The sequence below is a fragment of the Canis aureus genome, chromosome 19, assembly GCF_053574225.1.
Source record: "Canis aureus isolate CA01 chromosome 19, VMU_Caureus_v.1.0, whole genome shotgun sequence".
Taxonomy (NCBI): Eukaryota; Metazoa; Chordata; class Mammalia; order Carnivora; family Canidae; genus Canis; species Canis aureus.
In genome coordinates this window covers 28332493-28356822 of record NC_135629.1, presented here as the reverse complement: position 1 = coordinate 28356822, position 24330 = coordinate 28332493, and the positions used below count along the sequence as shown (strand labels likewise).

Here is a 24330-nt window from a genome sequence, read left to right as displayed (position 1 = left end):
GTAGTAGTATACATTGTAAAAGAAAAATAAATATGAAAGAGAAAGATGAATATGAAATCAGAATGAATAAAAGTTTCTAGACCCTGCATGTAGACATATTTGGCTGTATATATCTTATTCCCTCATACATGTTAATATTGGATTTGTTATAAGTTTACTTTTTTAACTTAATAACTTAATCTTATTTTTTCATGTGAATTCATACTACACTACTTCTTTTTAAAGACTATTATTCCACTTTATTGGTGTAATTAAATTAATTTCACCCGTCCTCTATTGGTAGACCTGTAGTTTCTCAGTGTTGCTTTATGACAGGCAGTGCTTTAAAGAACATTCTTCTTTGGGAGCGTCTGTCATTTATTTCAGTGTATTAATTCTCCACATGGAGGCTGCTCAGAGCTGCCCTCTAGGTTAGTGTTACTGTGATTTATTTATTTATTTTTTAAAAGTATTTATTTATTTATTCATGAGAGACACACACAGAGAGAGAGAGAGAGAGGGGCAGAGACAGGCAGAGGGAGAAGCAGGCTCCATGCAGGGAGCCCGATGTAGGATTCAATCCCAGGTCTCCAGGATCACACCCTGGGCTGAAGGCAGTGCTAAACCGCTGAGCCACTGGGGCTGCCCTTTTACTGTGATTTAACGAAATACTTCCAACAGTTCTTCTAATGTGTGTCACCAGAATAAAATAGTGAAAATGTGAGTTTCTAGCGGCATTAATCAATAAGTAAATAAATATTTTTTATTCACCAGTGCTCTTCTTGACCTGTCTAGTATATATAGAAATCATCAGGATGGCTGTGCTGCAGATTTTAAAGGGGATATTTCAGTATATAAAGCCGCATTTTAATTAAACTTGCTAAAAGATACTTTTCCCGAGTCATTTCACAAGACTAACGTGTATGTTTACTGGTTACACAGCTGCTATTTCAAAACTCGTTCAGCTGTGGTCTTACTTATGACCAGAAGAGGGAGTTTTTATTGCTTCTTTATGCGCTAATACCTACTACCTGGCTGGAATAATTCCTCTCGTGCATGTGCTAGCCCACACCCACAAAACAAACTGGTTTGAGGCAAGGGAGCAGTGACTAAATTTAGCTCTTCCTTCCTCATTTCACATTGTGTATATAGAAACCCCAGTATTTAGGCTTACTTCTACATTTTGTTATTAAGATAACAATTCTCAGATTGAATTTCAAAAGAAATTTTATACCTTTTCCTCTTGTGTTTTAATGTTTAAAAAGAGAGAGAGAGGGCAGGGAAGGTAATTATCTCAGTTTTAAAAGTTAAAAGCAGTAAATCCCTAATCATACACGATAGAGTTCTTGATCAGTAGTCTCCTAAGGCCAGAAACAAACTCTGGAATGAAATTTGTTTATTGCTTCTTATGCTTGATATTTTCAAAAGATTGTTAGAATGTCTAAGTACTGAAGATTTGTAGTGAGCTTTTTATTTATTTATTTTACTTTTAGATTTTATTTATTTATTCATGAGAGACACAGAGAGAGGCAGAGACACAGGCAGAGAGAGAAGGGAGCCTGATGTGGGACTTAATCCCAAGACCCTAGGATCACACCCTGAGCTAAAGGCAGACGTTCAACCGCTGAGCCACGCAGGCGTCCCTGTAGTGAGCTTTAGAATGTTAAAATATTGTTTCACCAGAGTGGCTAATAGGCCTTTTTTCTTTGTGATTCTTAGTGTGCTCAGTTGTGCTACTTGAATCTCAGTTGGCTTAGCCAAACAAATGAAATAGGAGCCCTAATCAGGATCTCCTTGTTTGATGTAATACCAGAATTTAAGGCTGCCTAAATTTTTCTCTAGCTCCTTTCACAGTGCATTCTTTAAGAACAAAAATTTGTTAGTTTCTTTGTGGATTTTTGAATATGCATGAATATATTAAATATATAAACATATTTTTACATAGATACACAAACATGATCTCAAATAAGCTATTTTCGGTTTAGCCTACTTATTTTATTGGCTCTTTCTGCTTGCCCACCCTTTCCAACTATAAGTCTTCTCTTTCTGTAAACCATCTATAACTTAGTACAGTATTAGTACCTTAGTACGTTTTCTATATTTTTTCTATATATATAGAAAGTGTTAGTACCTAACTTAGTATATACTATATTTTTTCTCATGCTAATGAATTTGGGCACATATCCTGTGATTTATTAGTTAAGGACTTTTGGTCATAGTTTTATGGAAAATGGATTCTATTATATACACTTCTGCTTCTTTCCTACTCAACAATACCACAAGAGAATTCATTCACAGGCCAGGATATAACACGAATCCCCCCTTATTAATGGTTGCTTACTATTCTAAGGTGTGGCCAGGCAGTAGCTTCCGCCTTGAAGTCCTCTGCCTGTTGGACATACACGTATTTCCTGCTTTTTGCCTCCAGGAGCAAAACAGTAGTAACCCTCCTGCTACATATATAACATCTTTAACTCCTGTGGTGGTTTTGTTTCTGTGGGATTAGAGTCTCAGGAAGGGATTCCTGGGTCAGAAAGGATATCTATATGCATTGTTAATAGCTGCTACTAGATTGCTTTCCACAAAGGTTGTAATACTTTGTATCTACTAGACATGTATGACAGTGTCACCACCAGGAGTAGATGTTCTATTTATCTTTCTAAAATTCAGTTTCTTTTTCTAAAGCATCTTAAAGTGTTTTATACACACACACGCACACACACACACACAGATGTGATTCATTGTAATTTGACTTTGAACTAAGTTTCTGAAACAAGCACAAATGTTTTTACTACCAGGCATATATCTTCTGAGTTTGAGTAATATGGAATGATATGAGGCAAGGAGATCTTTCAAAACGAGCAGTGACTTAAAAAAAAATATTCATTTAAGCAGTCATCAGCAATTTTTCCTGGCATCTGTGGGAAATTTCTATTCATCCTACTTGGAATTTACCTTAGGGGAGAATCTGCGTCTGCTAGGCTGGGATTCCTCTCAGCAACATGTTTAGGCTCCTGGAAGATAACAGTTTTGGGTAGATTTAATTGTAGGACTGATGATGTTAGTTAATCTGTTGTCAGTTTTGTTTCTGATCTCATTATCCTCCTTGCATTTGGTGTGACTGGTCACCTTTTAACAGTGTTCACCTTGTGTGTCAAATAATGACTGGACTGAGGTTGGACCGTGGTTAACATAAAGCCTTTGTAAATCAGACCATGAAGTTATGCTTACTTTATTTGCCTGCCTTTGAACAATGAGAACAGTTGAAAAGGGATACACACACACAGTGTGGCTGAGCCCTGAAGAGCCATCCACCAGAAGATCAGATGATGCCAGCTATAGGAAGGCTGCTGCATGGTATTAGCCCTCAAGGTGAATTATCCCCATTTAAACTTCATCTCCCACCTCTCCTAATCCAGCATGAGTACCTAATGAGCACTGGATAATAATGTAGCAACATTTCTTGGTGAAGCTAATCTGATTCTGGATAGCAGGCTTCCAGGCCCACAGCTGAATGAATTGCTTGGTATTTCCAAGTTTGAAAATACTTTCTCCCCCTTTCAAGTGTTCCTTGGCAGCAGGTAAGGAATGTTAAAGCTCCTGTAAGTGCCAATTAAGGCCAATTATAACTTGCCCGGCCTGCTGAGACACTGAAGTGGAGTCAGTAAAGACTTGGGCTCCTGTAAACTAGAGAACTGGCTGCCACCAAGGACAGGAACACAGCCTTTCCCAGCTGCCAGCAGCCTGTTGGTTGCCCTGCTGAAAATCAGATGACACCTGCCGGCCTCTCAGGGGTTTGTTGAGGAAATCCCAAGATTTGTTGGTGACGTCACTAATTTCTGTAGTAGGAACCTCTTTTCCCTTTTTGGCCTTTCTTTGAACTGATGCCCACCATCTAATTTCTCCTTGATTTCAACCATAAGAGCTAACATTTATTGAGCACTGAAAGGGTGGCAGACACTGCATTCTGTGCGTTACCTCCTTACTCCTCACCGCAGCCCAGTGGGAAGAGGCAGTCGTGGCACTTTCCCAGGAGAGGCCCCAGGCTCTGAGGGACAGAAGGCTTTTGGCCTAGGCTGCACAACTGGAGTGATGAGCCTGCGGGCTGTCCCCTAAACCCACACCTTTGAGGCACTGCCCTTCCTGGCTGCTGCTGGTGTGCTTGTTTGCTGTGAGCAGGCTCATTCACAGAAGAATTTTTGTTAGTTCAGGACTCCCTTTGTCCACCAGAATAAAATTGATGAATGCACACCATCCATAACACAGCCAATACCTATAATTTTTGGTCTGTAAGGCATGGATGTTATTCTATTAAAATGGTATTTTAGTCTGTAGCCTTTATTTAGTCTGTAGTCTTTGAATTTTTTTTCCATAAGAAAAATGAAATGTGACCATGTCCCCAGACCCAGACACTTAAATATGAGCTGTCACTGAGAAACTTAGTATGAAAATAAACTTTATTTGGATAGGATATTGGGAGATGGTTGGTAGAAAATCATAAGAATGCTGTCCAAGCAGAACAAAGTGGTATTGAAGTATTTGCTTAAACATTTTACTCAGGACATTCAGAGAGAATGTGTGTGTTCAAAAATCTAATTTGAAGCTTTATGCCCATTCTTTGTGTATTTGTGTATATTCTTACTGTACAAAATTATATTTTCCTGGCTTATTCATCCCTTTTAGGATATAGATCTTAAAAGTAAGTTTAAATTGTTTCTCTCTTGTTTATGCAATTGACTTTTGAACAACATAGGTTTGAGCTGTGCAGATTTTACCTATTTATGTGTGGAGTTTTTTCAATAAATAAAGTACAGTTCTGTAAATGTATTTTCTCTTCCTTATAATTTTCTGTAGCTCATTTTAAGAAAACAGTACATAATATGTATAACATAGAAAATGTGTGTTAATTAACAATGTTAACAGTAAGGTTTCTTGTCAATAGTAGATTTTCATAATTAACTTTTTGGGGAGTCAAAAGTTAGATTTTTGGCCCTTTGGTATGGGGGGTCAGGCCCCCTAACCCCCATGTTGTTCAAGGATCAATTAACTATGAAGTTAAATATAGATTGTACCGTAGCAATTAAGTATGCAGAAATTCTCCCTAGTTTTCATCAGAATTACAAAAAGATTTGGTTCTTGGAACTCATGGATTGGCTGGATTTTTAATGATTTTTCCCCCAGTATGTTCTACCGCCATCTACAAAAGGGAACAGTGGAAAGGCAAGCATTTGTGCTAGAACAGCGAGGATTCTGGGGTCTGGCTTGACAGGTGCGGTGATGTGGAACCGAAGCTTAGTCTGAGAAAGGGCTTCTTATCTCAGCTTTGTCCTGTGGCTGATGACATCAAGGAGAGACTCCTCAGCTGCCCTTTGGGGAGGGCGGGTGGGTGCAGTGAACAATGCTAAGACCTGTTGCGATCAGGATAGCAATGAAATTTTTTTTCTTCCAACTTAAGAAGACTTTTGGTGAATTAACTCTAAACTTCATATTTTTGCTAAACTTTTGTAAGATTTTCTTATCTTGCGCTTCTGAGACCTGCTGAGGCCTCCTACCTGGTGTTCCTGGTGTCTTTTAAGGACCGCCATAGTTTTGGCATTGTTTGACTGTGACTATGAGAAGTCTGGGAAAAAAAAAAAAAAGAAAGAAAGTAGGTTTCAGGAAAACCTCTGGATCTTACTTTTTTTTGCCATGGTTGGGATCTAAATGCTTGCCATGAAAATAAAGCAGTGTGGCTACTATCCTTGTGTTTTAGACTAAATTTGGAATTTGTGTCTGGTCTAATAGAAACCATTTCCTACACCTCACGACTCTTTCCCACCCCTCCCAGGCCAAATCTTTTCCACACATATAATTCATGACTTCTTGCCAAATATTCTCTATGGGGTGATGGGATTCTGTAGAGGAATTCCAGCCTCCCCCCGCCCCCTGCCCCTTTGACATTTAAAAGTGTTCATTCTGAACTATCAGGCATCCAAATCTATGTATGCAGCCTTTATCATCATAAAACTCAGGAGAGTTGGCTATTTTTTCCATATCTATTTCACAGTAAGATTTGGGGATTGAGAAGAGGAGGGTAGTTCTGTGGGGAGTATAATAGGGGTCAGAGAGGGAAACAGACCAGGAAGACACTGTTTATAAAGAGCCATTAGTTAGAAAAGTTTTTGGATTAAAAGCATAAAAGGTCTCAGCTTTAGTCAGTCACCTAATGATTGAACACCAAATTCCCAATCAGGTGTATATCTTTCTGAAATTAGATGTATTTACAAATGTGCATAGAAAATTGGTTAAGATTTTTGTTACTAGATTTAGGAAGGAAAAATAAGCTTTGGTATGACAAGTTTTAATTATTTTTAAGTGTAGATCATGGGGAAATGAAATGATGAGAGAGGCTGCTGATTTTTATAGAAATTGCATTAACTTTAAAACTTCTGGGTTTGTGGAGGCTTAAAATGTAGGCTGTATAATGAATCATGTAAATTTTCTAATATACCTGGTAGCAGCATCCATTTAAAGGTATTTAGAAAAATCAGGGTGTGAGTAAATTCACATTTTTTAGCAGGTTAAATTCGTAAGTTCCATCTTCCCCAGTTTTGGTAAATTGCCTTTCAAATAGAAGGATTAATTTACACCAGCCAGGACGCCTTGTATGACCATATTAGATGAAATTAGACTCCACCCCTTGTTTTCTGTTGATCTGCCAGGACCTTTGTAATTCAAGTGCTTTTTACAGTAGTAGCAAATGTTACATAAGACCAAACATGGAGCATATTTGGAGTTGGTGGGCAGACCCAAGTCATGATGCAAGCTTGCAGTAGCAAGTGTGCAATGAAGCACAGCCAGATTATGTGAATGGAAGGTGACAAGAAGCCTCTCCAGAACAGCCCTTCCTCCGCACGAGGGCTGAAAGCTCCACTGGGTAAGTTTTCGGAGGCAGTTTCTAGAGGCTGGGCTTGGCTCTGGGCCCAGCTGTGGATGAGCTTGTGGGAGGTGGGTTAGGTCCTTGCTAATGTTACATGGAACCAAACGGAGCGGGAAGAGTTCCTGCAGGCCTCTTTCCTCCTGGCATTTGGCCTCCCCTGCCAGCAGGCCGTGAGCTGTATGTTGCTGAACTGGTGGAGGGAGTGAGCTCTGCAGAGCTAGTGGATCAGAGTGGGTAATCGCAACGAGGGGGATTAGTTGCTGCAAGCCCTTCGCCGGAGCCATTCTGAAATGTCATTTGAGTGGTCTGGACAAAGTTCAAACGCAGACAGGAGTCTAGTTTGTTATTAACTCCAACAAAATGCTGAGGTTTGCACCAAACAGTTCCCGTATCTCAAAACAGGGAAAGCATTAGTTACGCTGCTCTCTAAAAATGGAGGAACGCTGTTACACGCTTTAACTGTTTGTTTTTTATCTCACTTGTGGTAAGTGAGGTTTTATGACAGGCAGTTCATAGTGTTTCCTGTAGAATGTGTTTGAAAGCTGTTTTGTCAGATACTTCAAATCCACAGCAAAGTTTCAAACAGAACACTGTGTCAAGAGGACGAACAGCTTCAAAATACAAACAGTAGCCCTGGAAAGTCATTCAGTAACTTAAATTGAGTGTATAAAAATTTAATTACATACTGACTGCCAGAAAGAACGATTTTTTTCAGTTTTGTTATCAAGGTAGCTAGGGCAGCTCAGCTAATTGTTTTTGGCTGTTAGGAGTCTGTTCTCAAAGTTGCCCTGTCCCATGCTTCTGTGGGTGAGGTGACCGTGGAGTTCTTTACCTTTCCCTGGATTCACTTTTCATGGCTTACGCATTAATGAGCTTGACCAGATAATTTTAATTGAGGTTGAAATTTAGCTCCCACCACTTTAAAGGTCTGTCGATATCGGCAGGTCTTAATTAAATCTTTAATCAAATTGCTGTTAATTCCCTAAAATTTATTTTTTAAGAACTTTCTCATCAGACAGTTTTAGTTTTGCTGTTTGTGGTTTCGTTTTTGAATATTGCTTTTGATGTTTATTAGCTGATAGCCCCAGCCCGAAGGTGGGGCAGATACTGTTTCTCTTTTCAAAAAAAAAAAAAAATGTGTGCCACAAATTCATTGAAAACATTGGCATTGTGAAGTAATGAATCACTCATTCCTTATTAACCAGAGTGCTTAATGAGGAAGGCTTGGGGAGCGGTATTCTGAGTTTGAGGTTTCTGTTGTTCCCATGTTCAGTCTGCTTCCCTCCCCCATCCGGAATAAATTGAAATTAAAAGGATACCAAATTAGTGGGGAAAACCAATAAGGATGTGACTTAGACTCAGTGTAGCTCTCGATGGCAGATGGAGCTGGCATTCCATTGCACCTTGGACTTGCTACTCCTTTTGGGCCTAGGAATAGTGTTCCCTGTGGGGGTTCCTGCACAGCAGTTTTCATTTTAAAAGATAAACAGAATGAAAACAATGAAAAGGAGAACTCTTAAGTTTTACCGGGTTCTTTTTAATTGTCTCTTTCTACCCGTGTGTGTGTGTGTGTGTGTGTGTGTGTGTGTGTGTGTGTGTGTGTGAAATTTGGATTGGAGTGGGAAAGGCATACTTTAGTTTTTTTTAGATTACTGTTTGCATTTTGATGAAAACCTTGTGTCTTTCATTTGGGACCTCAGCCCAAAATGTGACTACAGAGAAGTTTGGGTATGGATTGAGTATGTTGATGCTTGAGCTGTACATGGTATATAATGAATTGGAAGACTAAACCTCAAATGAGAACTCCCCGAACTGGAGGATGCTTCCTTCCCTAACCAGTGAAGGATTAAATCAGAAGTAGCTGGAGATTGGTCTAGTTTTGGTTTTGGCTCTTTTTTTCCCCACATGTTGATATCTGAGGAATGCAAGTATTTCAAGTCATTGATGACTGTGAGAGAGAGCAGGGAGCAAGTTTGGGGGAAATGCCATGTACCACTCAGATCACATTTGTTTCAGTCAGGGTGATTGCTTGCTGCACTCTGCTAGCATCCTTTGGGTAACACTGTGCTTCCTGAGGACGGCAGAGAGAAGTCCTTGTGACTGTTAGCAACATAGAAGTGTCAGCCAGCATGTCATTTGTGGTGTGATATCTTATAGTCAGAAATGGTGGCTGTGAAATTAGAGTTCGGTGGCTGTATGTTGCTCAAGGCAGCTGCAGCCTTTTCCCCAAAGGTACTTGTACTGAAAACATCTGTGTGTGCCTGTGTGTGATCATGATAATCCTTAGCTCAGAGTCTGCACCTTGAACACAGTTGCAGATGCATAGGAAGGGCCCACATCAGGAGATGAACTAATCTTTAAGACGATTCACTTTTCCTTAAAACAAACTGCTTTATGACACTGATTATGAAGAAGGGATGTTATTACGTACAACCAAGAATTGCCTGTAATACCATTCAGCGCCTCCTCTTTTTCTCTCGGGTTTCCTCTCCTCTAATAAAGTACTTGGGTTTTTAAAAAAAGTTATTGTAACAATGTTTGCAAAGGGCTACAAGTTAAGATGGCAGGGTAGGAGTACCCCCAGGTAGTAAGTTTTTCGTATTTCTCACATACTTGAAAGCAAAGTACAGAAAGAACAGTCCCTCCCCATGGGAAGAATTCCTGGCAAGAGGATTATTTGAAGTTGCCATATTTCTGCTCCCTTCTTAGCAACATTATTTACAATCCATTCACGCCTGTCCCTTCCCCCACTGGAGTTGGAGTTGTTCTCCCTTGTAATCTGCCCTTTGTGATCTGTTCTCTTTCATGCAGCTAGTGTGAATGGGGATGCTGCAGTGTGCACCCTGCCCAGAGACGTGGAAATGCCAAGAGACCCGGAATACTTTAGTGGGGCTTTTATTTCCGTCATAAAGCACTGACTTGAAGAGCTTGATAATTTGATTATAGACCTTTGGTGAAAAGTTGTTTCAAGTGGCCCAAGTGCTATAAATGACTCTCTCTTCTGCACTTTCCCCTTATGTTTTAATTTAAAAGCACCTCTGCGTTAGGGGGAGGAGAAATGCATTTGGCAGAAGTCGCAGTTGGAGACTAATTTGTTAGGGCAGCCAGTGTTGAAATCATCCTTTTCAATTAAATCTCTCTAGTGGAAATGATGCTGAGTGCTTTGTGGTAAAGACTTTTTCTTCTTCTCTGTTTTCCAGCGCCGTTTGTAACCCACCTAAGCATGCCTTCCTGAGGCTGTGTCCCAGCTCCAGTTTTAGCTAATTGTCCTTTGAGGCACTGCCTGTCAGAGGTCAGCTTTGGATTCCTCAACCTGTGATTTGAATGTTCCAGGGACAGTCTCATGGATTGGCTTTTTTTTTTTTTAGCATTAGACTACACCCGGCTCTCTCTGGAGGAGTCTAATTGAGTGTCTGGGGATACTAAAGAAGTTGGATCAAGGAAAAAGCAGATCAAGGATTAAAGAGAATATGTGAGGACAGGAAGTAGGGTAGGACCATATTTGCTGGTCAGACGCTTGAGAGTGCCTTTACAAGAAGGAAACTTACAAGGAAAAGTTGACCATGAAAGTAGTGAGAAGACATCATCAAATGCTTCATGTCCACGTGCAGTGATTTCATATCCATGCTGTGAATTTAGATAGGATGCCAAGTATTTTTTATAATAGTTATTAGGTAAGGGGCACATGGGTGGCTCAGTGGTTGAGCGTCTGCCTTTAGCTCGGGCGTACTGGGACCAAGTGCTGCATCGGGCTCCCCACAGGGAGCCTGCTTCTTCCTCTGCCTGTATCTTTGCCTTTCTCTTGGTGTCTCTCATGAACAAATAAATAATATCTTTAAAAAAAAAGTTATTAGGGAAAAAAATAAATACTGTGTTGGACGCCAAGTCATGATTTTATAGATAATGCTTATTAGGATAATATGAAATTACATATACCTAGTCAGCTGCTGAACTTGAAAAATATAGTAAGTAGATAATCTAGATAATGTGCAGAAATGACAAAAGGTCCAAAGTGGGATTCAGCTTTGAATGTCAAAAGTCTAGGGCAAATGCTGATGTGGAGCTAGGGAGATGTACAAGGAAGATGCTCTGCAAATTGAAAAATGTATATGTAGTCTTGATTTATAGTTTCCTGATCTTGGATGTTTTTTTAGGGGTCATTCTTAAGACAGACAGCTGATGCCAGTTGACACCTCACAAGTTGTGTCTGGCAGCCTGAAAGTGAAGTATGACAGTTTGTGTTAATTGGGAGCTGAATAATAGCACATTTATGGTTATTTTTCAACCTGGATGTTAAAATAAACAACTTAATAAATTCTGTGAAGAGCCTGCTTAAAGAATGACCCTAAGTTTCCAAACCTAACCTTTTGCTATATGCAGTTATTATTTGCTATGCCTAGCCAAATGATCCACACATGCACATTTAACTTTTGATAGCTCTGTACACACTTATTTAAAAATCCTTGTTTAAAAGAGAGCAGTTATAGAGTATTAGTGGGTTGGGGCTGTCAGAGACCCCATGAAATCATACATTCCTTGAAGTGTTGATTGGTATTTTTCATAAGGCCTTTCTGTACAGAGTACACACTCTTTGTAACCTTATCTAACCAAAGCTATCCAGGAGTGTCAGTTTCATTTAGAGGAAAATTTGTGAGTTTTAGGGAGTCATTTCTTCAATAATCTGCCTCAGATTTCCACCTTTGGATATATAAGCTGAATTTGAGACTTGATCTTCACTTTATTCCATTCCATTCACCTGCACTTCTTCCACAGTGACTTATTTCTGTCGGGAAAATGAGCCAACTTTTTGTTTATGAAATAACTTTAGCTTGAATGAACATTCTTTTTGGTTGGTGTAAATTTACTCATTTTAAAATGAATTTTAAAACTTGTTCCTCTGAGCTTTTCTGAGAAGAGCTTAGTGTCTTGCTGGACTGACAGACATATACACCCAGTATGAAGCCTCTACCTGTCCCACGCCAGAGAAGATCATTTACAGTGGGTTAGGTTTAGTAGTAGGTGACTTCTGGCTGTTTTGATCATATGCACACCTTTCTCACAGAAATCTATAGTTGAATGACCGGGGGCCACGTGTCTCCATGTCTGCTGAGTGGTGTTATGGTGCCTGGTCCATAATTGTCCCTGTGCTAGGGCTCGACTACACTCCATCATTCAATTTCCAATAGCCCTGCCGGGTAGGCTTAACAGATGAAGGGGCTGCCAAGGTGGGTGGAATCCAGTGATTGTCCGGCATTACCCAGCTGGTCAGGGGCAGAGCAAGGCTTTGAACCCATCTGTCTGATTCCAAAAGTTCTTATACTCTCAGGGGACATTTTATTTTAGTTTGGATTCTTTTCAAGCTGGTTAGTCACTTAGTCCAAGTCAAGACTGTGCCCAACAGCCCTGAGCCTCTGCTGGAAAGGTGACTATGACCTTCCAGAGCCCAGAGTGACAATAAGCATGCATTGTGTTGGTCCAGAGGGGGCCAGCCTAATCCTATAGAACAGGTATATGCTGCCCCTCCTGCTGGTTCTTAGTAAAACAGACTCATCTTGGAACTTTGTAAAATGTTTCTTTTTAGCCAGAAAGACAGCTCTGCTTGGCACTTTCTACAAAAATTCACTTTTCAAACCATCTCTGATGCTTTAAACACTGCCCACCCCCCCTCCCCTCCGCCCCAGCAAAAAAGAAAAAAGCTACACTGGCTGACATGCATAGCTAATCTTTAGGGATAGCAGCTTACAAAATGGAAAGATGAAATCCACAACAACCTGGTTCTCCCTTAAACAGATTCTGGATCCCTCTCCTGAATTCGCTAAAATTCTGTCTCGACCTTGTGTGTTTAGCCTCTGCAATCTTTTGTGCTGGCAGTTAGCCTGCTTTTGCTGAGCACCTGGGAAGATGGGCTTCTTACCGTTATATGCCCCAGCCCTCACCTTCGCCTCTCTCTTCTGCCTGCCTTTGGACAACATATTATGGTTTGTTAATAATACCACTTGAGAGCAGGTGGGTTATAGTGTGATCCAGCCTGGGTGGTAGAGTCAACCTGCCTAGGATTGTGTCCCAACTATGCCTCTTAACTAGTTGGGTAATGTTGGATAACCCACATAAGTCCTTTAAAGTCTTGGCTTCCGGGGATCCCTGGGTGGCTCAGCGGTTTAGCGCTTGCCTTTGGCCCAGGGCGGATCCTGGAGTCCTGGGATCGAGTCCCGCATCAGGCTCCCTACATGGAGCCTGCTTCTCCCTCTGCCTGTGTCTCTGCCTCTCTCTATGTCTATCATGAACAAATAAATAAAATCTTTAAAAAAAAATAAAGTCTTGGCTTTCTTATCTGGAAATGGGATCACAACAGTATCTGCTTTGTACAGAGATGGTCAGGACTGAATGAGATAACCTCTGCAAATTATGCAGCATGATGCCTGACATGTGTTTTCTGCCCAGTAAACAATGGCTACTATTGTTGAGATTGCTGAAGGTGAGACTTCTGATCAGTCAGTTGTTTGAATTATAAAACATTAACAAAAGAGCCCTAAGCAAAAATAAGTTTGTGAAGTGGTCTTCATAGCTGTTAGGTGCTCTTGCCTGCTCTTATGTGATGAACACTGAGAATAGAACAGATTGATTACTTCTTCATAGATGATAATATGTCTTGCTGTATTTTGGCATGTATGAAACTGAGGCTAGAATGCCACATGAAATTTCTCTTTTTTTCAAAAGTGTAATCAAGTAAGCCATAGTCATTATAGAAAAATGAAACTATCCAAAAAAATTTTAAAAATATAGACCCTAATTCCAGGAATAAGCACTTAAAATTTGACATACATCCTTCTAAATTTTTCCCCCTGAATGAGTGGTTCGAAGTTACAATTTGCTTTGACAGCTTTTTAGGTTTGTGCCCTAACTTTGACACTTGTGCATATGAATTATTTTTAGTTATTTTCAAAGCATTATTTATTTATGACTTAAGATCGATCTAATTATTTGCTTTGAATTCCTACTTGGTTTGTACCTGGGTGTCAACACGTACATACATTTATTTTTAAACCTCAGCATAAATCCCAGGTTGTAAGTATTCTTGGTTGCTTTCCATTTTGGAAGACTTTGCTTGTTTGGGGGCAGGGTAGGGCAAGAGCACTAGCAAGGGGAGCAGCAGGAGAGAGTAGACTCCCTGCTGAGCAGGGAGCCTGGTGTGGTGTGGTGCTTGATCTCGGGACCCTAGGATCATGACCTGAGCCAAAGGCAGATGCCTGACCAACTGAGCCATCCACGTGCCGCTCCATTTTGAAGACTTTAAAAGAGCTGTCCTCTACCTTAGCCCTCCCCAATATCCTGCCATTGCCTTCAGTGGTAGCACACATTCAAGGCATAAGGAGGAAGAAAGCTCAGTGCATCCATCTTTTTATGCTTGCTTACAGTCTCTTTCTCTCTCCCTCCCCCACAACCATTTATGTCTGCCTCTTTCTCCCCACATCTGCCTGTCTGCTTTGTTTAACCCAAACCTCCAATGTCACCCCCACTCCAGCTCACCCATGCCTGTCGGTTCAGTCTGGCTCTCTCTGTTCTGTGTTTCCCTATATCTGTATTTGTCTCTCTGTTGGTCTGCCTAACTCTCTCTCCCTCTTGCTGGAGCCATTCAAAGTGCCCTCCTCATTCAGGGACAACAGTGTGCTTTCTCTGAGCTGGTGCCAGACCCTGGAGAGAGGAGTGCTTTGAAAACTCAACTTGGACTCCTCACCAAACCACATTGCAGTTTATGCTTAGCATCTGGCCACCAATTTGCCCACTTAATATAAGGTCCCTAACCCTACCCATAAGTTGCCCATTTCTCTTTTGATCTAGGAACAAACACTTTTTTTTTTTTTTAAGCTGGAAGCCCAGCTTAAAATCTTATGAAAAATAAAGGCCCACAGTGAAAAGATGAGAGTCCAACTCAGCTGTAATTAAATTTGTTTTTTCCTCTTTTGCTTTCTCGCAAAGGGTAAGCCAGATACCGCCCTTTCCAGAGAGTAAGTTACCAGACCATAATGTGAAGGAACAGCTTAATTCAGCAGCACGACAAGGATTTGAGCTGGCACTTTTCAGCCAGAATCTGTTACACACACACACACACACACACACACACATACACACACGCACACCCCACAAGTCTGTTTCAAGTTTTAGTGAATGAAAGAAATTCACATGATAGATTGCCATTCTTAGCATCTTAAAATGCTTTTTCTAAAAGCCCTGGATGAGAGGGAGAGGGAGAAGCAGACTCCCCACTGAGCAGGAATCCTGACACAGCAGTGGATCCTAGGACCCTGGGATTATGACCTGCCTCAGCCGAAGGCAGACGCTTCACCAACTGAGCCACACAGGCATCCCTTTAAATAGTTTTTATTATTGAAATAGAAAACACAATTTTTTGGAAATGTTTTCGATACATCAGCTGACTTCTAATGTTAGGAGGCTTTGATTCTTGATTTTTCTAGTGCAAAATCCCGTATCAAGAGCTAGTAGACTAGAAAAGCATTAGCTGAAGAAAATGCTGGGAGTGGACTAGGATGGGAATGGAGAATTAAAAGGACAAGCTTGAAGTTACAGTCAGTTCTGCTGTCACACAGCACACATTCCTAAGAAATTACTGCACTGTGCAAAATCGTGTCATAGAATCCACATGAGACTCATTGGCAAAATGGGGTTATGGGCACAACACTCAAAACTTCATTAATGGGGCAGCCCCGGTGGCGCAGCAGTTTAGCGCCGCCTGCAGCCCAGGGCGTGATCCTGGAGACCCGGGATCGAGTCCCACGTCGGGCTCTCTGCATGGAGCCTGCTTCTCCCTCTGCCTGTGTTTCTGCCTCTCTCTCTCTCTCTCTGTCTCTATGAATAAATAAATAAAATCTTAAAAAAAAAAAAACTTCATTAATGATACAAAAAAGGTAGCAACCTAACAAAACTGGTAGCACAGTTTTACATAGATTAAGTGGTTAAGGGTAGGTAAATGCAAAAAAAATAACCTGACAATTGCTTTTGGAAGTAGGTGTTGGAAGGGAGGCTGCAGCTTGTGAGCTCTTGTGAAGTAGTGGATGGAAGGTTATCTGAAATCGAGGGAAGGTCATAGCACCAGTTGTGGATGGGTGTGGCTCCTCACATCCATGATGAACTGGGGTAGATGGTGGATGTTTGGGGGGAGGGGTATGTTTTATGTACGCCCCCGTGGCTCATTTCAGCCAGGTATAATTTTCTGCTCTGACGTAGTGCTTTTTGCAGATGAGATCTTGCAAAAGCAAGTGCAGTATTTCATTATGTTCAGATCATTCCTTAGTATATCAGGGGCTTTATAATAAATTTACTTTCTCAACACAAGCATTACAAGCAAAACTGTATTGAATTAGATTGAGAATTTGTTCTCTAAGACACTTGAGAATTCTGATCCCTAGAGAATAGTAAAAAGAGTGTACTTCATTAAAGTAAAAGATTTATTTATTTATTTATTTATTTATTTATTTATTTATTTTAAGATTTTATTTATTTATTCATGACAGGCACAGAGAGAGAGAGAGAGGCAGAGACACAGGCAGAGGGAGAAGCAGGCTCCCATGCAGGGAGCCCGACATGGAACTCGATTCCGGGTCTTCAGGATCCCACCCTGGGCTGAAGGCAGTGCTAAACCGCTGGGCCACCCGGGCTGCCCCTTAAAGTAAAAGTTTTAGTTGGGGTTTTATTCCTTCTTCATAGCAGAAACATGGTATTTCTTTAGTACGCTTCCATCAGAAGCACAGAAGATTGCTGTGGATGAACGTGGAGGAATATTTTATTATTTATTATAATGTACTTCAAAAATCTTTGTAACAAGCTTATCAAACCTACTGTTTCATAGATACTGTTGTTTGGAGAAATAGCTCTCAATTCAGGATGGTACCATGCTTCACACTGGGTTATGTGAAAATTGGAGGGTAGTTTCAGGTTCCCCTGGCATAGGGGCACTGCTGGTGATTAAGGGATAGTGGACAGGACCTCTCTCTAATCCTGAAATCCTGTACAAGAATTGTCCTGTCAGAAATACCAATGATGCCTCCATGAGAGAGACCAGTTAATGTTGGCTAAGGAGGATGAGGGAATCGTAGAGTTGATAATTTAAATAAAAGTGTAAAGTAAAAAATAGTATTTTATGTAGCTTTGGTAAGAATGATGAAAATTGCAGTTGATGGAAGTCTGGAAAGCACAAATTGAGAACAGGTAGTAGCAGTGAGCTTTATTTAATAGGCCCTGATATAGAGTGCCATGGCCCAGGCAGTGTTCTCAGTGCTCTACAAATGTTAACTTACTCAGCCATGTCTAATGGTCTGGAGCATTAGCCTTGTAGAAGGAAGGCTCTCAACCTTGACTGCACAGTGGAATCACACTGGGGTGCTTATAAAAGTCTCGATGCCCAGACCACACCCCAAACCAGGTAAATCAGAATCTCTGAGGGTGAGACTCAGTATTTTTTAAGCTCATTAAGTCAGTGCCAATGTGTGACCATGATTAAGAACCATTTGTCTAGGGCCATTTGAAAATCACTCCTCCTCACAAGAAAAGCTGTACCACTAGTGCAAATGTTAATTGAAGGTCTGTTCTATGCCATGCCTCACAGGGGCAGAGATGACCCAGAAAGGAAGCTTCACCATCCAAGGGAGGTGGCAACTGGAAACTGATTTTTGCAACTGGAAACTGATTTTTACAGTCCTGGCTGACAAGTGCTGATGCTTGGAAGGATATTCAGACAATATTTTGGGATGACAGAGGAGAGAGAAACTAAATTAGAATATGGGGGGCGGGGATCCCTGGGTGGCGCAGCGGTTTAGCGCCTGCCTTTGGCCCAGGGCGCGATCCTGGAGACCCGAGATCGAATCCCATGTCAGGCTCCTGGTGCATGGAGCCTGCTTCTCCCTCTGCCTATGTCTCTGCCTCTCTCTCTCTCTGTGACTATCATAAATAAATAAATAAAAATTAAAAAAAAAAAAGAATGTGGAGGGGGAAACCTCTAGGATGCCAAATTTAGAAAGTTATTAAACCTCAATTTTTAAAAATTTTCCCTCCCATACACACAATTTTCATTAGGGGGGAAAAAAAAGCAGCAGGCACTTAAAAATCACTATCAGTTTAGCCATCCTAACTTGGTTGTGGCTTTTGTGTAGTCTAGTTGGACAATTGGAATTTTGTCTGTAGATAGGTATAATTTTGTCCTGTTGTAGTGCAGGTCCTTAAGTACGACATAAAGCATTGTTGAACTAATGGCCTCCTGGGAATAAGTCATCTCAGCTTCCCAGAGAGCCTCAGGACTGGTATATAATGACCTTTAGAAATAAACCATTTATGTGATGCTTATAGTTATTGATTCTAGTTTGCTCAATTTTGTAAATATTCATATAGCTTCTGTACTGTAATAAGTAAATGTTGGATCCCTTGCATTTTAAAACTTACAGTTAAGCCATGTGTCATTTTAAATTGCAAGTTTAATTGAAGTCACTCACTAAGCTACCGTCATAAGGTACTTAAGTAGATAAAGTCACTAAATAATTTACGTGTTTCAGATAGTAACATTCTTCAGCAGCTCTCAATTTATTTAGTGTGGATAGCCTTATGCTGAGAAAACCTGATTCTCCACTGAGTAGACTTATTTTCAGTTAAACCTGTGTAGTCTGTATTTAACCATGAATTACTTCCTGGTTTAAAAAAACAGGCGTAGCTATTTGTGGTATTTTTGTCTTGTGCCTTTGGCATCTTAGTGGCATGAACCAGAGCTATGCCATCTGTAGTCAAGTGAGATTATTAAAAAAAGGGAGGGGGGAGGGCAGCCCAGGTGGCTCAGCAGTTTAGCGCCGCCTTCAGCCTAGGGCGGGATCCTGGAGACCATGGATCAAGTCCTGGGTCGGGCTCTCTGCATAGAGGCTGCTTCTCCCTCCGCCTTTGTCTCTGCCCACCTCCCCGCCCCACCCCACCCCCCCCCCCCCCCCCCCGTCTCTGTCTCTGTGTCTCATGAACAAATAAACAAAATCTTTCAAAAAGGGGGGGAGGGGTGAGTAAAGTGATTCACTGGAAAATTGCAGAACAAAAAAAAAAAATTGCAGAACAGATTCTTAAAGAATGATAAGATAACCCTAGAAACATTCTTATTTGGTATCATATGCTGGTGGGTAGTGACAAAAAAATTTAAGGTACAACTTGTTTCTTAACATTTTGCAATTCTGAAAATTGGAAAGATAGTATGCTCGAAAGGAAGAAAGAAATCCGTGCAGCGTCAATTAGTACAGCTCTGCAGATGAATGAATAATTTGCCTCCAACTGCAAGTTGGAGCGAGTGAGGGTCATTTCTAGCATGCAAAACCAAATAGTCTCAGGTTTAGAATGGCTGTTTAATTTCCTAATGGCTATCTATGTGTGATAAACCGCTTTATGCTGAGATGTTTCCGAAGCAGAAGGACCAGTTCCTAGAATCCTAAATAAGTCTGTGGGGCCTAGATAAGCCATTTCTGAAAGCTGCTGAGTTAAATATATTTTCACTTAGTGACGCATATTTGAACCTAAATGTGTTGATTTCAGGGGACTCTTCCAGGATTCCATTGGCGATTTGCCTAAAACCATGTCCTTTTTTTTTTTCCCCCCGTTTTCATTTTCAGAAAGAAGACATAGCTCATCCAGCAAGCCTTCTTTGGCCGTTCCTCCCACTTCAGTATTTTCCTTCTTCCCTTCTCTGTCCAAAAGCAAAGGAGGCAGCGGAAGTGGAAGCAGCCGTTCTTCCAGTGGAGGTGTTCTAAGCGCATCCTCATTAAGTTCCAAGTTGCTGAAATCACCCAAAGAGAAATTGCAGCTCAGGGGGAACAGCAGGCCAATGCATCCCATTCAGCAGAGTCGAGTCCCCCATGGTAGAATGTGAGTATGGCCCAGAGGTTCTGAGAGCTCCCCTGCCAGGCGTGGAACTGTGTGCTCCAGTGGCATCTGGGAGTACTGTGGATAGTGTCAAAGACAGGCTGCTGTGGGGGAAAATCAAATATATGTTGTTTCCTCCTTTTGTTCCCTATCCTGTTTTGGGAGGCTTCACAGAATAGTAATAGGAATGTTAACAATACTTATTTATTGATTCTTTATTGTGTGTGTGCCAGCTAGGGAAACTTGGCTCTCTTGGTGTCCTGTCATTTAATGATCACAACACCCCTATGAAACAGGTCTTGTTGTTATCCCCATTCTGCAGATAAGGAGAAGGAAACATAATAAGGTCAAGGAGCTTTAGCCAAGGAGTGCTCCAGTCAGACAGGCCTGGCTTCACACACCCCTTCTATCACTTCCTAACTGCAGGGCTTTGAGTGAGGCACTGTTTCTCTCTCAGTCTGAGAATAAAAGCCACTGTGAAGAGCTACTGGGAGAAGTAGAATTAACATGGTAGCGTCAAGTACCTGGCATAGTGTTTGGCCCCCAGGAGACAATAAATGAATGGACATTGGTGCTTCTGCTGCTGCCATTGATAACAATAGGAATAAAAAGGTGAGGTGATTCCCAGATGCTGTTGTAGGATTTTCTGAAGCCCGCAGAGCAATAGGGAAACAATGCTTCCTTCCCCTGCAGTCTTGGGTTCACGTCACAGCAGTGACGGGGAAAGACTGAAAGAATGGAAGAAGTTCACACTGCCAGGAGAGGCTTTGGCACATTTTCATAGTGGATCTGTAGGCTGCCAGGCTCCTCGTGGTCATGTGAGGGAGCAGCCGTGCACTCCATAGAAACCTGTCTTGCCTCATCACGGCAGCCCTGGTGGTGGTGGGTGGCTTTTTCTGGCTTGCCTCCCTTTTGGAGGGTATGCCACACATCTCAGTCCCAAGGTCTGATAACCTGGTTAATCTCTGGGCAGTGTCTAGCACCTGCTGCTGCTCAAGGACCTTGCCAGCTGGGAGAGGCCATGGCTTCTTGCAGTATCTCTGCTGCTGTCGGGCTGTCCCAGGTACAGCTGTTTGGTGCTGTTTGTCCTGGTTGCTAGGCCCCCAGCCTCTGCTCATCTGTCAGAAGTACAAGTACAGCAAGCTGGACTTTCGTTCCTGGACCTGTCTGAAAGCCAAAGAAAATGCCAGTGCTATGTGTAAGTCACTCGCCAGCTTAACAGCTGTTTGAGCACTGACTTCACTGAACAAAGTTTATAAAACCTCATCAGTCCAAATTTTCTTTATTTGGAGCTGGGCTTTAGAGGGGACCAGGCCAACTGTACTAACATTTGCCACCCAAATGATAGCGTCGGTAAGATCCCCTGAAAACTCAATTCTTTATTAGTGGCCTAAGTATTCACTGTTCACCAGCTGTGTGCCAGACACTTAAATTCTGAGCTCTTACTGTAGAAACTTTTTTCAGAGACTGGAGAATTGTCACCTCAGTGACACATCACATAACTAATTAAACATTGTTCTCCTTCATTGACAGAGGCAGAGAGCCTCTTCTCGGAGATATGGTTGGGCTCATTTGAATTCTTGTATGTCCTTAGTGATGTTTCTTGGGCATATTCTCTAATTCCAGTTATTCTTTCCTCTGTTCACTCGGTTTACTTTGTTTTGATGAATCCTTTCTTAAACATGATAGTTCTCAAAAGAAATTCTCTAAAGGTTTTGCAGATAGTCTTTGGTCCCTTTAGGTGTTTTCATGTTCTGCTTCTTGCAGGCATTGAGTTGAGTATCAGGTCTAGATCTCCCACAGGCTCAAGTGTAAGGTTGTCCTGGATAATGAAAAGGCCAGGTAAATCTGATGGTTTACTGGAGCTTTCTGTCTCACCAGGAGAGCTTATAGACTGAATAAATGTGAATCTTAACTGAGTTTTCTAGCTATTCCTAATGCATTTTTCCTAAGTCGCCTTTGGGAACCTAGGTCTCTGCAGTGTGTAGGTAGATCCGGGTTCTGCCTTTTGCCCTCTAGCTCCCCATTTACCTGGGCTGCTGGGCCCTCGAGTGCTGATGTCCTGCTTCCCCCTCTGACAGCATGACGCCCTCTGTCAAAGTGGAAAAGATTCATCCGAAGATGGATGGCACACTACTGAAATCTGCGGTGGGGCCTACCTGTCCTGCTACTGTGAGTTCCTCAGTCAAGCCTGGCCTTAACTGCTCCTCAATACCAAAGCCAACCTTGCCTTCACCTGGACAGATTCTGAATGGCAAAGGGCTTCCTGCACCATCCACTCTGGAAAAGAAGTCTGAAGATAATTCCAACAACAGGAAATTTTTAAATAAGAGATTATCAGGTAACTTCACATTTTTTGTCTTAATGTTTCTCTGTATATGATTGGGCATTCACGAGCAAGCAAATGGACTGCTGTCTCTAAGTCCTCTTTTTAGAACTGGTCAGCTTCAGCTCTAGGAGGAAGTTACTTAGGTAATATACCTGACCTCTTCAGTCTTGCGTTTAAAAGTACATGTGTCTGTAGGTAATGTAAAAATAGCATTCTAGTGCATCTTTCTGAGTGGAGTGGGGTAGTAGTGCTGCCTGGCACACTCTCTTGCCTGTCAGGTGTTGCCAGTGTTCCCCCATGCTCTTACTGGGGTCTGTTGCTGCTGCTCTGCAGTGCTCAAGTGTTGTAATTTTATGTTTATTGATGATGTGATGGACTTTATGCAAGTTACAACATGTCTTCAGAGATTGCTCCTATTTTCAAAATAAGTAATGTTTGATGAGCCCATTGTAATGTCAGTGTGCTTTTGACAGAAAGAGAGTTTGATCCTGACATACACTGTGGGGTCATCGATCTCGACACCAAGAAGCCCTGCACCCGCTCTTTGACATGCAAGGTAGGTGGTCTCCTGCAGAACCGAATACTCCTGGTAAACTCAAGGAGATGGGATCTATGGCACGGCCCCCAGAGTCTCTTTAACCCAGAGGGGAGCTGTTCTGAATTTCGTCAGTGAGGGAGTAACAGGATTTTGATGAAGAATGCCTCCGGTTCAGGAAATGTGAAATCTTGTTATAAATTGCAATCTTGAGATGTTTTGCTACCAGCTTCCAGTGTCATCCAGTGCAATAGCATTCTTTCCTCATCAGTCTGTTATTTTCAAAGACTGTTAATGTTTCTGTAGGGAAATTTAATATAAGCAGTTACCCTTTACTGTGGACTTGAAACAGGTCTGGAAACTTCCTTTGCATATGTGTGAATATTCTTAAAATGCTTGTAATCTGTGGTTCTTCAGTTTTAAAGAGCCACTTGAAGATGATCTGATTTTGAGGTAGACTTATTTTTCCAGTACTAAGAAAAGTACTAGATAATATACAATCTCACTAAGCTAAGAAAATATTCTGACCCTCTTTTCTGTCCTTGATTTTCCTTTAAAATTCCGGTATGTTAATAAGAAGGTGGTCTATTTGCTGTAAAATAAGAGTTGATGTGGAGTGGCTTCAGTGGACTTGCTACATAAATAAGCCTGTATGCTCAAGTGCATTTCCCTGGAGAATGTCCCCAGCTAGCCTTCAGAGAAGGGTTTGAAAATTCAGAATCATTGCTTTAACGTAATTTAAAAATGCTTGTTTGGAGGAGGGGGTAAGAATTATAAAAATCAGTGTTGTCTTCTAAAAATAAAATTTTCGGTCTATTATTTTAAATGTTACCAAAGATTAGGTTTGAGTAAAGGACTTCAGGGCCTACTCCAACCCCTAACAGTGGAAGAATATTAAAATCTTTAGAATGTGGAAATGTTGTTTCTAAGTGATTCTTATTTTAGTTTAAATTTCTAATTCAATTTTAGCATGTAGATTTTATCTTACAACAGTGGTTCTGAATCTTTTAAGGAAAGGTGTTGGCCAAGAGTTCCTTTAACTATCTAACTTAAAAAAAAAAATCACATCATTTGCCCCTTAGGAAAAATATCTACATACTTACATATTTTCTGAATTTTGCATTTTGTCTCAAGGGTTCATAGACATTTTCACCCTAAGCCCCACCATTGAATCTTCGGCTTAAAGACTCCTTTCTCAGGACAAATTGCTCTTATTTTATGTACCATTAGTTGTACACATATAGTGGTGTGTTGTTGGAAGGTAGCCATTTGAGCTCTGTAGACCTGGGGCCTGCTGCAGCCACCCCTGAGGGACTTTGCAAGAGTAGGCCTTGGTCCAGTACCACAATGTGGCCATAGCTTGCCGACTGCACTTGGCTCCCTTGCTACCTCCCTGGCTCTCAGGACCCTAGATCTCTCAGTATTAGGGTATCTGTGGTCAACAAAGGGTGCTTGCTTTATCCAAGATCCTCACCTTCAATCATCTCCAGGACATGCTGGTGAACCAAAAGCTTTTATCAATTCCTGATGTGCCAGATTGACCAGCCTTCTTCCTGAACCAGTATTGATGGGTGAACAGACTTCGTATGGATCCTGAATTGTTGTCCTGTCTTCCTTTTTAAGTCACATTTGCTCCCCGTGTGTTCTGTGAGGGGTTTCATCAGCATAGCA

The 24330-nt window shown here is 41.4% G+C and overlaps 1 protein-coding gene across 9 annotated transcripts in view; it reads left to right on the top strand.

The window, feature by feature from the left end:
• Window positions 1–24330, top strand: part of ATXN7 (ataxin 7) — a 139717-nt gene that overhangs the window by 98335 nt on the left and 17052 nt on the right. For 8 of the 9 annotated variants that reach the window (XM_077858217.1, XM_077858211.1, XM_077858215.1 and 5 more), the window contains 3 exons: window positions 19546–19798; window positions 21877–22136; window positions 22598–22680. In XM_077858217.1, coding sequence (XP_077714343.1) covers window positions 19546–19798; window positions 21877–22136; window positions 22598–22680 — 596 coding nt within the window. Of the gene's footprint in view, window positions 1–6713; window positions 6896–19545; window positions 19799–21876; window positions 22137–22597; window positions 22681–24330 lie in introns of those variants that run through there. The other variant, XM_077858220.1, reaches the window with a different exon arrangement.